Below are 15,134 nucleotides of genomic sequence, written 5' to 3'. Positions count from 1 at the left end.
ACTCAAAGGATCTCACCCCAATGACAGCACTCAGAAGCAATTCAGTGGGAGATTTAAGCATGTGTTTTTTCCTTAAGCACGTGCTTGCTCATTCCATGTTGAGGTCGATAAATTAAGCACAAGTTTAAATGCCTTGTTGAGTAGAGTCAGCCTCTGTGAGCAAGGATTGGTTTGTAGTGAAAACCGGTTAATTAGTTTGAGCAAAAACTAAATAAAAATGGGCCCACTGAGAAAGTTTGTTAGCTGACAAATGGGTTGTTGTTAAGAGCAGGACACCAAATGGCTTAGACTTGAGCTTCTAAAGTTGGTAGATGCTTTGGAAAACTGCTTCCTAAGCTATTAGTCTTTTCATGTTGTGAAACTTCAGGAACAAAGTAGTCTGGGAGGAGTTAGATGAGGAGTAGAATTAATTTTATATCTGAAGTAATTTTATTGGATTTAAGTGCTCCCATTTTGTGTGCTCAGACTTGTAGCAGTAGTGTGGCTTATCTAACAGTAAATTGGTGCATCAGTGGCAATCTTCATTTTCTCCTTCTCCATAACTAACTTGATATTTTGCTATCGCTTATAAAGAAACAACGAAACTTGGGAAATGAGCTCTTATTGGCAAATTACTCTATCCATGTTTGAAGAAAGCATTATTTTGTTTGGCTTCAGATGCCTAGTTCTGATGTTCTAATTTTTTCTCAGTTTTTCAGCTATCTGCTCATCCCCATAGCTTCCCTTTGAAAGTATCAAAATGCAAACATTGCTGTAGTTTATTATTATTGCAACACCTCACAAATGGTTGCTTCATTAGTGCAACCAAATAACTAGTTTTCAATTAACTGCAATTTCCACTACTTTACTTAAGTCCTTATGTTCAGCAATTGGTGCTCAGCTTTCTCAGCAAATGAGATCTCCTAAGGCATTCCAGAATGATTACCCCAAAATTAAGTCATTTGCAGCTACTTTGCTACATTTTAAAACCTTCCAGTCTTCCGTATCCCACTTAGGAATGAAGGCAACCACGTTTTCTTACCTTTCCATCAAAAAAAGTAGATAGCAAAATCTTCAAGTGCAACCCACAGCCACAGCAGCGTTTGATATAATAATCACAACTGAAGAATGATTCTTATATTTTCTAATGGTTGTTATAGAGCCATAAATTATTTTTCAAAATCGACATTTAAATACATCTAAAATATGGATTCAAGAAGAAATTATCTATATATGCAAGAATAACTTCAGTAATAAAATGTAGATATTTTATGTCTGATGATATGAATCAAAACTACAGCTCAGGATTTTAAGTCATAATTGATTGTGACCTTCTCTTCATATTCCATAGTAAAAAACACTGAGGAAATTTGAACAGGAAATCACTATATGGATATATAACTAACATCAGGAATGCACATAGTCATTAGAGTTTACCCTGCTACATCAACATATTCAAATAGGTATTGTACACACAGACAGAACTGTACTGTCTCAAAGCAATTGAGAGCAAGTTACATAGGAAAAATAGTTTTTATCTAGTCCTCTTCAATACATATGTATTCAAAAAAACCAGTATGCTTGCTGTCCACCATATCACCCTTAACTCTGCCCTTGTGACAAAAATCACTTATTAGCCAAAAATGTTCACTCTGATTTCATTGGTGATTTAATTAACCAAGATGCTGAGCACAGTGGATGGACACAACATTTAAACATATGCTCAGACTTAGTAATATGTGCTAAGCCTTTTGTGGCATTGAGCTTAGCACGTTTCCCAGTTATGCTCCTGACACTTTATTTTCAAACCAATTATTTATACAATTAAGAATTTTTGCAATCACAGGTCTGTTTTTAAAGTTATATCTGCAACTAGTTATTTTCTGAGGGATATATGTACATGGTTCAGTGTCTCAGGTTGATGTTCTTGGCAGTTTTCATGGATTGTGATCTAGTGAACAGCCCCTTCTCCCCCCACTGCAATTTTTAAAACGTTTTTGTTCCTCATCTTTAGTCAGCAGATTTTAAAATATTCTACAGTAAGGGAATCAATAAGAACAAAACCTCCTTTTTTCATGGTGCTAACCTCTTCTCTTGTCATTGCTATCCTTCCATTCTTGGGATGGTTGACAGACATTTATGTATTGGTGGCTCAAGTGCATTTAACTACTTTTAGGAGTTTGTCAGTGAGCACTAGTGTTTCCACACCTGCAGTTTATATATTTAAGACTTTGTTGATTATGTTTTTTGTGTAGATCCCAGGTGGCCAGAATTTTCAAGCAGTGACAAACAGACTATTCTGGCTTTTGTTGAAATCGGTTTTTTATGGATGGAGAAGGTAGTCACAGATGTTACCACGTTTCACGCTCGTGTCTCTACAAGCACAGCTGTAAGGCTGTTCCGGTGTAACAACCTCTTAGGCAAGTGATAGATAAGTGCACACATTAGGTGGGACTGAATGAAGACTGTGTTTCTCTACACAAGTAGTTGCTGACTGGTGTTTGTGTAGCGTGCTTGATGTAAGTTCGCTGTGGGCTCTCTGTGTGTTGGTGCTCTGAGCAGCAGTTGTTGGTTTTGCGCTCTCTTCATGGTGGAACGGCACCGTGTTCCTATGTCGGGATATCTCAAATAAGGATGTCATTTGTGCCCTTTGTCTAAATCCAGCTCTGGTTTTCCATCTTGTTTATTTAAAGTGCATTATCCCTCAGATGGAGACCTCTTCGACTCTCTGGCATTGGCACAAGCTGCTAAACTTCCAGCTCAAAAGAGTCTTCTCTCCAAATGTTTCACCTGCTGTCATGGCATAAAAGCTGTACCTGTCTCTTGCAAACACAAACACATGGCCAGAAAGAGACACAGCCAGGAAGCAAGCTGTCCTCATTGAGACAACCCAGAATACAGCTTTCAAGAGTTAGCTGCTGTTGGTGTGAACTGATGGGACTCTAGAGACCAGTGACAGAAATCCAAGCACAGGAGGGACAAAGCAACTGCAGTTGTTTTTCAGGCCTTGTGAGACAGTTGTCAGGCAGAGGGGATTTGAAAGCTTGGAGGAAAGAGGATGGGAGGGGGTATATGTGGTATGAAGCAGGCCAAAAGATTAAGCAAGGTCAGACACGGGTCTGGAGCAGAGGCATAACAATAAGAAAGATGCAGACTTGCTTTCAGAAAGCAAGAGTGGGCGGGAGGGGTGAGTTTAGGGATGAAGAGCAGAATGGGAGATGGTGTTAGGTGAAGTCTTGGGTAGGTTAGAGGGGAGGGGATAGGGAAGACCTAGGACAGCTGGAGGGAAACAGGGTTTCAGTAATGAAGGTAAGAGAATATGAAACGCATGATACTGGCATGAACTGCAAGAGGCATGACTATCCCTGGAATGAAAGCACCTTCATGTTTAAGCAGGGCTGTCTGTGGTGCCTTCAGAGAGAGGGGTTCACTCCTCATCCCTCAGCAGATCAGGCTGCCTTGTCATTGGCCTGAGGGAACCCTCTGCCTGCCTGGCTTTACTTGCAGGGCCTTGGGCCAACTGTATTGCTGTGACAGATTCAGGACTCATTCTTCCAATTCTGGCACTAGAGGAGCATGGACTGGTGGTGGGCTGCTTGCAGATCATCATATTTTTGACCTTCCTTAAAAAGTGAATTCTCCTGCCCAGCCCAGGTCTGGGTTAGGCAGTTCCTGATGTATCCAAGGGAATATAACCTAAAATTGATCTCGGGTCTACAGGCTCTCACTTATCCACCATAAACAGTGTGACTGCTTGAAATGTGAGTGTCAGGCATGACCTGTGATAGCTCCTTTCCCTTCCTGCAGGTCCAGCTGGCTGAAATGGAAGGATTATCTCTCAACTCAGACAAGTCCTCTTCCATCCTTCTAGGAGATGAGTCAGACAATCGAAACACTTCTCAGCTGAGTCCTAAGCAGATCAAGGTCAGCCCCAGGTGGTCTTGGGCATGTTACACCGTACACTGTATTAATGCCCCTGCTCATTTCAAGTGCACTATATTCATCCAGGTGTCCCTGCTGAGGAATATAATTCTGGTCATTTTTCAAGAGCTTCTCCATAGAGACATACCATGGAGAAGGATTTGAGGAGAACAAAAGGATATATGTTTTTGGAAGTTCTCTTCACTACTGTTAATAACTTCCTCTGAATGAGTCTAAATTTAGGGGATTTGGGCGGGAAAACTGAGCATCTCTTAGCTAGCTTGAAGGTATTATCAGAATCAGCTTTTTCTGAGGTTTTGACAAGTCTGTTCTACCATCTGCCATTAAATTTCACAAGGCTTTGCCCTCGCTAATTTTTTCCAGCAGGATGGCCAGGACAGCCCTGACTCCAGTGGGGCAGACAATCTTGGGGAATGCCTGCTCCCAATATCCAGTGAGGATGGCTCTACAAACCCCGACAGTTACCTGTGTGAAATGGAGAATACTCCCTTAAACTCAGTCCAGTCTTGGCTAAAGCATGAAAGTACCAAAGGTGAGCACAGTTCTCATCATTCTCCAGGTCTACTGAAAGTGTGGGTTGGTTCAGCTCTTCTATCTTTCCCCTGCCTCCCCTATACCAGGAATGGAGTTAATGTGACATGGGATTACACTAACCAAGAATTACCTTTCAGTTTGCTGGTCTTCAGGAATGGTGTGAGGAGCAGTTCCTTCTTTAGCTGCCAGATCTTGTATCTTCCCTCAGACATAACTGTGTGAAGTATTGTAAAAGAGCTGATGCCCATTCACAGTAGTGTTCCCATGAACAGTCAGAAAAGAGAAGGGACGGATTCCCTTGACATGCCAGCTGGATGAATTGTGCTTTCTCAGCACAGTAAAAAAACACTGCTGTCCCCTGCCACCAGGCACAGTTTCAGAGAACATGTAACACGTCTGTCCTTGGTGGAAGTGCTCCAGTTCTACTCTAGAGCATGCTCTGGTCTCCTGTGGTCCCCAGGTTCCCAAAGCACCACTTTATTTATCTCCCTTCAACCCTTGCAGGACCTGGGATGAAAATCCTATGGCAGTGATACATACTTTTCGAGAGCAACAGCAGGGGCAAGCTGGGCTGTTACTTTATGACTCTGAGCTGTGTTAGGTCTTGTGGGTCTGGTGCAGGTTTTTGTGCAGATGGTCATGGGCACGTAACACCAGACTAAGACTTCTTGGCCAGTAGTGTGTGTCACTGAATATCCTTTGTACACTAGACTTGAGGACTCTCAGTGTAACAGCAGTAAAGGCACCAAATCAAATCAGAGGGCTCTTACACCTTTTTTTCTTCTATTTCTGTTCTCTTCCCCTTTCTTTGGTGCTCTGTCAGTCCCTCCTAGCCCTTTCCCTCCAGGTGCATCTTGCCCTCTGTTACCTGTACCAGCAGAATTTTTCCACCCAGCCATGTCTGCCACCCAGACAGGGCCTGAGAAGGTCTCGAGTCCACACAGCCTTCCTAAGATCTCTCTGCAAGGCTCATGGGCATCACTGAGATCTCCGAGTGTGAACTGTTCGCTTCTTCATCAGGTGAGGAACCCTTCTTCCCTCTGCTAGGAGAACTCAGTTTTCACATCACACCCAAACAGAAAGGGCTGAACGAGGAGGAGGGCAAAGGAAAGACTGTGATTATGGGCTGGGTAACCTGGATCTGTTGGAGGGGCACAGTGGACTGCAGAATGCAGGAGGGTTGGGGAAAAGAGAGGGTAGTATAGCAAAGGGGTGTTGTACAGCTCTTAGCCCATCAAGTCCATACGTTCTGCTGCTTTGGACAGACAAATAGTTTGACAGCTGCAGTGAGCCCCACATAAAGATGAAATCACATCACTTTGTAGCTCACCCCTGAGTCCCTGGCACTGAGTGTGCTGCAGAGACCTGCATGCACAGCAGCCACGGTGTGAGCCAGGGAGGTGACAGCTGCACAGCCTCCTTGGGTCCTCCTAGCACCATGACTCCAGATCACACACCTTCTTGGTTGGAACAGGCTTCACCCCACCTACATCCTCCACAGCCCTTAGCACCACATCCGCACACTGTGTCCCTAAGCTCACTGTTTTCCCCTGCCCACGTAGCTCTCACATCCCAGGAAGGTGCTATCTCTTTCTGAAAAAGCAGCCATTTCTCACTAATGAAAGAGAAAAATAAAAGCATTGGGGGAAGATCAAGTGTCTCTAAAGAGCAGAGGAGGCAGAGATGAAAGCCCAGTAGAGATCCCTGTTACTGTTCTTGGAGGGTACTCCATGAACAGGGACACTATTCCAGACAAACTAAAAAATAAAATCAGATGGTATCCAGCCACATGTGACAGACACTGTTGGTTCAATACAAATGTGTATAAATTCACTAGGGATAAATTAAGCCTTCATCTGAGACCACTGAGTTGTTGCAGTGTTGAAACTTTTGGTATAAGTTAAGACACAAAGAGGAAGAGCTCTGGAGCTGGCATACCACTGGGACAAAAGTACTGAATTGTTGTAAAGGAGAAATTGGTAAACCTCTGATTATGTGATGCAGACTGTGTTGAATAACTGTGGCCCAGGAAACTGCTTCCAATCCTACATGTATCATTCCCAGTGCAGTGTCCCAGTGATAATCTCTTAGTGCAGACCAATTTCCTAGAAACAACTGAAATGCAGCTTAACTTGCTGAGACCTGATACAAGGAAATTAAGGCTGTTTCCTCTTCCTGCTGGAAGGGGAACCAACCTTTCTGCCCTAAATACCATCATTGCCATTAGTGCTGGTCAGAAGAACCATGGGGACTCTCTTCTCTCCCCAAATGTCACTGATTTTTTAATGAACAGAGCTCAATGTACAGAAGTCCCCTAATTCCTGTCTGGCTGATAGTTTTGATGTGTTCATAGCCTGTATGGCAGGTTTATAGGGAAGCCATGAGAGAGGACCCACGAGGAACCTCTGCTCCACTGCCCCCTGGACCATCAGTGCTCAGGGAGAGCCTAGTGGCAGGGGCTGCAGAGCTCTCAACTCCCCAGCTTCCCTTCCCTTTGGTGGAGCACTTCACATGGGAGGGCTAGGTCCATCCTGGAGTAGAATGAAATCAGTTCAAACTATTGAGACCTTTCCTCCTCCTTACCCAGAAGGAAATCCCCTGAGCAAGCTACACGGCTGGTGCTTTGTAACATTGCTTATGTGGTTTATAGCTGCCCCTCCCAGCAGAGGAGAGTGAGAGGGGAATCGGAGTTTTTCCCCTTTCTTGTGGTTTATTTTCACACCCCAAAGTACTCCTAAAACAAATAAGGCAAAGTCTCTTGCCCACTGCCCATCTACTTCCTGAGAACTGTGTTTTCATATTCCTGCTCCCCAGCCGCCTGAGAGCGATACCTCGCTGGACAGCCGGAGCAGCAGCTCAGCAGGCAGCCTGCAGACCACGCTGGAGGACAGCCTCAACCTCAGCGACTCTCCCCAGTGCACCCTGGATCTCCCGGTGGCTCTGTGTCCCATGCCAGCTGCGGACAACCAAAGACCCCTGGCAGCTCCCCTCTCCCCTGCCTCCCGCCGCCGGAGCCTGCGGGGCCGGGGGCTCTTCAACCTGCGAAGTATGTGTCGTCATCAGCGCAGCCACAGCAGCGGTGGGAGCACCAGTCCCGGCTGCACTCACCATGACTCCATGGACCCCTCTGATGAGGAGGGGGCGGGCAGCAGCCTGCGGGGGGGTGGCAACAACAGCGAGCCCTCGGAGACCCTCAGCAGCCTCTCGCTGACCTCCCTCTTCTCGCCCCCACCACCAGGGCTGACCGTGGTGAAGAAGTGCAGCAGCACCAGCAGCCTCCACGCCAGCCCCTCGCCCCGCCGCCCCGCCACCCACCACGCCAAGCCCTTCTACACCGTTGACCCCCGGGGCTTCCTCTCGATGCCCTCCTGGGTGACGGACTTCTGCAAGGACACCCCCTCGCCCAGGGAAGGAGAGGAGTCAGACGGCCCCGGCAGACTGAGGGCAGGGGACCGCAGCTCCCCGCTCCCTTCTGAGCTGGAGCTGGGCGACGGTGTCAGCAAGAGAAACAGATGAGGGTCCCTGAGGTGCAGGGAGGGAGCATTCGGCCGCTGGCATGGGGAGCATGTTTCACTAGCTTCTCTCCAGCAATTCCAAAGGATTTGCAAGAAAAAGAAACAGGCAAACAAAAATATATAAATATATATATACGTAAATATATATATATATTATATATATATATATATATATATAATAAATACTCTGATACTGTACCTCAGAGGCGTGGGAGAGTGCAAGCAATACGGGAATGGTCCTGCCTAAAGGCAAGACCTGGACCATCACCACAGAGACTATAGTGACAAGAAAAGGCCACGGGGCTTGTAGGGACAGGCCCCTCCAGCCAGGTGACTGCCACGTGGCAGCTGTTTAGTTATATACATATACATATATAGAGAGATCAATTTATTTATTTTTTTTACCAAGAGATTAAGAATTTCAGAAAGCACTAAGGAGGAACAAGCGAAGAGGGGCCGAAGGAGCTGCTACACCAAACAGGCAGGGTGGGGGTGAAGGGAAAGGAAGGAAAGCAGGGTGAGCAGCAAGGGAAGAGCTTGCCTTGCCTGTTTTTTGGGAACTTCCTTATTGTCCATGCTTCTGTTTCAAATGTTAAAAATTGTGGGCCAGATCTTCATGGCAAGTGTAAATTGGCAAAACATGATTGTGTGCTATTGGTGTAAAGCAGCAGAGCTCTGGCTCGAGGTGGATTCACGCTGATTTACAGCAGGTGAAAATCTGGCCCCAGCAGCAGGGAAAAGCAAACAGCCATGGAGCACGAGAAACATTTTGAGGTGAAAAGCCTCACTTTGAAAGGAATGTGTGAACACAGCAGGCATGATCATGGGAGGAGGGGATGGAGGCTACATGGCGTATTTTTGTTGTTGTTTTGTTGGGTTTGTCTTTTTCGTTTTCCAAAGAAAGAAAACTGCTAAGGGAAAAAATTACAAGACTCATGGAGAAATTTGAAGTGGGAGAGGCAGGATGGAAGGAAGGTGGGAGGTAAAAAGGGGAGAGCAAATTGAACTTTTCCTCCTTTCATTTACAGTAATTGTGATTTCCTTTTTTAGAAGCCCAAAGGTGCAAAAATCAACCCTAGAAAAACTTATCTGTTATTTTTGTATCTATAGCTATATATATTAAAAGCAAACAAAAACTAGAATATTAAAAAATACATAAAAGCAAAGGGGGCTTCAACAACACAAAACTCAGTCAGTTCCCTGGCCGAGGGCTAACCCTGTTCCAAGTTCTAGTGGGAAGACCCAACAAGGACAGTCTCAACTCAGTGGTGACTCTGCCTCCTCTCCAGCATCATCCTTTGCATCAGTGTAGCTGGGACCAGAGTCCTATTCACTGCCAACTGTGGACATGGAGAGCAGGGAATACTGATGGGTGTGGGTGTGTGTGTGCATACAATTGTAAGGGTGTTTATGTACGTTCTGTCCAGGCTGACTGGCTCACCAGCTGGAGAGACGGGTGAGAGGGACAAGGAGAACTGCATCTCTCCTTGTCTCTGCCTTGCATGGCAGTGTGAGTGGAGAGAGCTACACTGTGGAGGGCGAGGGCAGATCAACTCCTCTAACCGTGACCTGCCTCAGGATCCAGGATGCAATCCAGTGAACATAATCCTTTCCCAATGTGGTTGGAGCAAGGCCTCTAGAGGCTGCATCCCTCCTTGCTTTTCCAGAGGTATAACTGCACAAATCTCCTTCCTGGCAGGGCCAACCTGGATCTCCTCCTGCAGCAATGTCAAGGTTTTGTACCCTTTCCAGATTTGCAGGTGGGTAGGAAAACCAGCTACTTGAGGGGGACAAGGAAGTTCAGACATCATCTGCCACCCCAGCAAAGTTCCACTAAGGTGTGTCAGAGAAGGTGGAGTGGGAAGGGCAGCGGGGAGAAGCCAGCCACCCAATGGAGATGTGAAGGTTTGGAGGCTGGTGCACTGAGAAGGAGCAGGGCTCCCTCAGGGCTTCCTGTCCCATTTTTTCCATCAGAACAAGAGGGCCCCTGCAGCCCTCACAGAGGTCTCCCAGCTGGCATACGAAGCATTGTGAAGTGGGCAGCACAAAACAGATGTTCTGGTATTATTGTGACCCATCTGACTTTAAAGCAGCTGCTGCATCTTACAAACCGGGGCTGTAAACAGTGAGCACAACAAATGGGACCAACAGCCAGGAAAAGGATAATTACTGTGTGAACTTAATTTATTTGCTGGAAGGAGTGTTTGCTATGTTGCAAGTGTGCATGCTGACTGCAGGGAGGTCAGACCTGTAAGGAGAGGAGAGCCTGGGTCCTTGTCCTTGCAGAAAGGATGCAAATCTGGTTTTATTAAAGCAATAATAAGGATCTTTAAATGCTTTTTTTGCACTGATGGTTCTTTGGGTGAGTTGCCCATGCTTGCTGTCCTGAGGAGGGACAAGACACATGGTTTCACATCCTCAGGGAAGGAGGGAAGTCGCTCCCCAAATGGCTGAACAATGAACTTGGGTTGCACAAGGCTTAGACCCAAACCCAGAGCTGCTTTGAAGCCAGAGGTCGGGCTTACAAAAAAACCCCAAACAGTTGAAACCTATCTAAACCCAGGACAATTCAAGGCAGAGTGTTTCCTGGAAGATGGCCATAAGGAGAATGGAGATGGGACTCCAAGTTGTCCTGGTAGTTGTGTGGGCCGTGAAATGTTTCAGTGGAGGAATGGGAGAAAGGTGAGATCAGTGCAGTGCTAGACAATACCCCAATATTTGATCATGAGAGAAACATGGCCTGCACTTGGGATGGCTGGGAGGGAAGAACTATCAAAAGATGTTGGGGAAGATTGTGGTGATGACCTCATGGGGGGACTACAGCCCCTACGATGGATGCTCTTTCAGCTTATTCTTGGTTATCCATGGAAGTGACTTGCAAGGAAAAACATCTTTGTTTCTCCTATGATTTGGGGTTCATGGGAGTCGTTTTGCTCTGAGAGTTGTCTCCCCTTTGCCTCCCATCAGGGTCATGCCAGCTCTCCCATCTCCCTGCAAAAGGGCATTCACTCTCTGCCATATAACTTGAGCAAAAGGCTTCTGGCTTAGGAAGGAGGTTGCCATGGAAACAGAAGACTAGGTTATCTTTGGAGAATATTTTGTCTCTCTCTTTTAATTATTTACTAACAGTTTGAAGAAACATCTATCCTTTCTGAAAAGGAAGCAGAATACTAAACCCCAGCAAACACTTTGGTTTTTTGCTGGGGATTTCTGTAGCGGGGCAGGTTGTACAATTTCTCTTGTCAAGAGCTGCCTTTCCCAGCTATGCTTGGCTCTTGGCACACAAAAACCTCTGTCATCACCCACCCACCTCCCAGACAACACCTGAGGGTAGCCCAGGATTTGCCCAGGCATCTTTTCAGCCTCCTGTACTCCCACTTCCTACTGGAGACTATCGCAGGCAGTTCCTGCCAGGACGCTCTTTGCTGTCATCAGCCCGATATCACTCTGTTTTGTCCAGCTGCCACACTACCCTTGTGCCCAGCTCTCCCCCACGTCTGCCACTGAAAGCAGTACCTCTCCCTGCTCGATACTGAGCTCCTCCTTGAGCTCACACATTGCTGCCATGTCCTGCTCTCGCTGCTGCTGCTCTTTTCATCTTGGCTCAACAGGTGGTTTTCTGGGTCTTTTTTTCTGAACTCTCCCTGTAAATTTTCCTCCTCTACCATGACCTCTGGGCCTGTTAGTGTTTTTTATTGCAGCTGCAGAGCAGAGCCCATCCCTAGTGCTTCCCACCTTCTCTTGCACATGGAATCCACAACTGCTCCAACCTGCCCATGGAAAACACACCAGTATTCAGTATTTCTTCTGCACCCAGAGACTCTGACTCAGCACAGTCAAATGAGTGAAGTATACCACTAGATGTGCTTCTCACGGCTTCTCAATCTTCATCTGTCCTCCTTACTACTACCAAAAGTTCCTTATGAAATTAGGTATATAGGAATCAATTGCCAGTGTGACCACTGTTTTCTTTCGTGGAAAGTTGACGGTGTGGTGCATTTGGGTTTCTGGGGGTTTTTTGTGGGGTTGGGGTTTTTTGTTTCATTTTGGGGATTTTTGTGAGGCCAGGTCCTGTAAAGGACTGAATACCACCAATCCTCTGTGAAATTAATGAGTTGAGCAGGACTGGGGGAGGGGGAAGGCAGAAGTTGAGAACATTACTGACCAGGAAAATAATTTTTCAGACAGAAGAAACATAAAGCAGAAATCCTCGAAGTGTTCAAGGAATAGAATTTTTTATTTTTCCTTTTAGCTGAAAATGAAAGGATTCCCACCAAAATGGTTCTCATGTTCAAAATGCTTCCACAGGGCATCACAGAGGTATTGTGTTCTGTTTGGGCCGTGGTGACTGAATCCTTGAGACACCAGGCCAGTCATCCACCCACAGGGCACTGAAGATTGGTCCCCAGGCAGTGAGGTGTCTGCAGGAGATGTGCCCTGCACACACACCGTGCAATGAGGGCAAAAGTCTTTGTAACACCAGCTCAGGAGCAGACTTAATTTTAGCCAATATAATTAAAAACATAACATTTCTTATGGAAGATAAGGAGGTAAGCAGCTTTGGTTCACTTGTTTTTATCACAAGAATTTCACAGAGAAGGAAAAAAACTAAACCCCACTGATTTTTTAACTAGCCAAGATACAAAACACTTGTAGGAAGAGCTTGGTACTTTGCAAAGTCAGGCATCTGGATGTGTGCCGCCCAGTTTGACCTGACTTTCCAAATATCTCCTTCCCTAGTCATCATAAATACTTTATCTTATGAGATCGGCCTTACTTCTGTCTTTTTTTTCTTTCGTGTTATTTTTGTTCCTTGCTAGGGACTGGTTTCCAGTAGGAACTCACTACCTCCATATCTTTGAGTTACCACTCATTTTTTTCATCTCATTTAGACATATATATTTCTTCTCTAGCAATTTTTCCTTCTTCTGCATATTTCCAAGCCCCGTTTGCATCCACTAAGATCCTACCACGCTTTGAGCAGGAGCTGGCAATCTGCTATTCAATATTTATGCCTCCCGGCCACTTCTAGAGCAGATGTGCTCAATTTGCAAGTAAGGAGCACTCACCCCCACCAAAACCAGCCAACCAGACTCTGTGTTGCAACATGCCTCTGCTTTTGCTCCAGCATCAGCTGTGGCAATAAGGGCTCTGCCCTTCCCCTTATGGCAGCGATGGGATCGCACAGATGAACCTTGTGACTGGGTTCATTCTCACTTTGCATATCAGCACAGCTGCTGAGCATCTTTCATGCTCGTGACATTAGTAAGAGCAGGGGGGACTCAGCACCTCATGAAGTTGCTCCAGTGAGCAGCTGGGCTGTTGCCATGTAAAGCACTGCAGGCTCCAGCTCACACTCCCTCTTTGCTGTGCAGCGCTGTGGGCACAGAGGAATACAAATCTTTTTCCTTAGCAGTGTTGTCTGTAGTCACCAAAGTCAGAAGATACAGCTCTCCCTTCGTCTCATGGTCCACGGAGCAGAATGATAGGAGTAAGAGAGGCACTGTTTTTCCAAGACATTTTCCTGGAGACCAGAGCACTTTAACCCTCTGTCTTATGCTGCTTTAATTATCTGTATTAGTTTGGAAAACTTTGAAAGGTGCTGTAGCTTTATTTTGGTTTTTTGAGTTTGTTTTTTTTTTTGCTTCTGGTTGCTGCAGCAGTGTTGGTGCACACAGTACACCATGTAAAAAAAAAAAAGAAGCTCCTTCTGCAGCATTTCCCCTCTCTTTCCTCCAGTTTACTCACCCTGGATGATTTTTTTGCACTGCAAGCTACCTGCTTGTGCTGACCACAGTGTAGTGGGATTTATCATTGCCCTGCTGCCACCACTTTCTTTCTCTTCTTTGCATTCTTATGACTGCTGCTAAGGGAATAGCACTGAATGTTCCTTCACTGGAGTCTGTCAGAGACTGTCAGAGTATCTCCAAAAAGAGGGCTAGCACCCAGCACAAGCAAGCAGGGCAACCATCCCTCCTTCAATCAGAAACACATATGAGCTAAGATGCTGCTTCAAAACAAATTTCAGCAATACCATGGGATGTGAGGATGACAATCTGAAGAGAAAATATTTTTCAGTGAAACATCTTTAATCCAAGCTTTTGTTCTTACATTGAAAAGTGCCTTCTTAGGGAGAGAGCCACCCACACACAAACAGAAGTGTCATTCAAGAACCCAAGGTATGTGGTCCATGCACAGGCAGGTATTTCTATTTCCCTGCAAGTTCTTGGCATAAGCCTTGCTATCAAACTATCACAGCTTTGGAGATGAAGTATCAGAGGAATCCCCCAGATGCTCCTCATCTCCAAAAAAAGGGACAAATGGGGCAGGCTGTATCAGGTAAGCTTTCCTCTTAAACTACCACCATCACCCTTAGCTGCATTTAATAATTGTTAGGCTGATAACAATGAAAGCAGATAACCCCATTTCTCCTTTTAATTACAACTTCACCAACACAGTTAATTTATGTTCTCACACACTTCTCCCACCTCCTTATCTGAACCGTATTAAGGGTTTGTTTCAAGATTTGTTCTACGCACAGAAATACTACACACATTCTAGATAACAATAGATCTTTCTAAGAAAAAAGCTGTGTGCAATGTAAATGGGGTGATGTGGATGAAATATCTGCTTTTGTGTGTATAGTCCCTCTATATACATATAACTGACCCGTCCCCCTGTATGTTTATATTTCTTGGCACAAATTTTTGAGATTACCTTCCATTGAATGTAGAGTTAATAACACATGAGAGACTGTTAATCATTGGCCACTGATTAGTTTCTGCTGTTATTGTAAACCCAGGCATAGGAAATAAATCAGGAAGAAAAAAAAAAAGGAGAATAAAAAAGAAACTTACAACAAACAACATGGCATTAAATTAAAAAAAAGAGAGACTATTCTGAAAATCCCTCAGTGTATGCTCAATATTTATTCTTGTGCTCCCATAGTCACTGATGCTTTCTCCGTGTGTGTGGGCGTAGGCATATACCTGTTTCGGGGTGCCTGTGGCTTATAACCAGACCTCCCACTGGTCTCTTTTTTCAAGAGTGTATTAAAGCAGTAAACAGCCCAAACTGCTGACCTGGGACACTGCTCACCAGCAGTTCCCACAGCATTGATACAGTCAATGTCTGGGCAACACTGTAACAAGTTGCAGAGGTCTC

General features: G+C 45.4%; 1 protein-coding gene across 1 annotated transcript in view; it reads left to right on the top strand.

Annotated features, from left to right (window-relative positions):
• CACNA1I (calcium voltage-gated channel subunit alpha1 I) overlaps window positions 1–14,870 on the top strand; it is a 174,969-nt gene extending 160,099 nt beyond the window's left edge. The window contains exons 34-37 of the mRNA XM_051784181.1: window positions 3,787–3,903; window positions 4,285–4,453; window positions 5,279–5,475; window positions 7,270–14,870. Of these exons, the coding sequence (XP_051640141.1) occupies window positions 3,787–3,903; window positions 4,285–4,453; window positions 5,279–5,475; window positions 7,270–7,971 (1,185 nt within the window). The 3' untranslated portion in view covers window positions 7,972–14,870. The remainder of the gene's footprint in view (window positions 1–3,786; window positions 3,904–4,284; window positions 4,454–5,278; window positions 5,476–7,269) is intronic.
• The last annotated feature ends 264 nt before the right edge of the window (window positions 14,871–15,134 follow it).

This window comes from Manacus candei, unplaced genomic scaffold (genome assembly GCF_025592945.1).
Source record: "Manacus candei isolate 608988 ecotype Guabito, Panama unplaced genomic scaffold, ASM2559294v1 h1tg000018l, whole genome shotgun sequence".
Lineage (NCBI taxonomy): Eukaryota > Metazoa > Chordata > Aves > Passeriformes > Pipridae > Manacus > Manacus candei.
The sequence above is the reverse complement of the archived record's forward strand: the minus strand, read 5'-3'. Positions and strand labels throughout refer to the sequence as shown.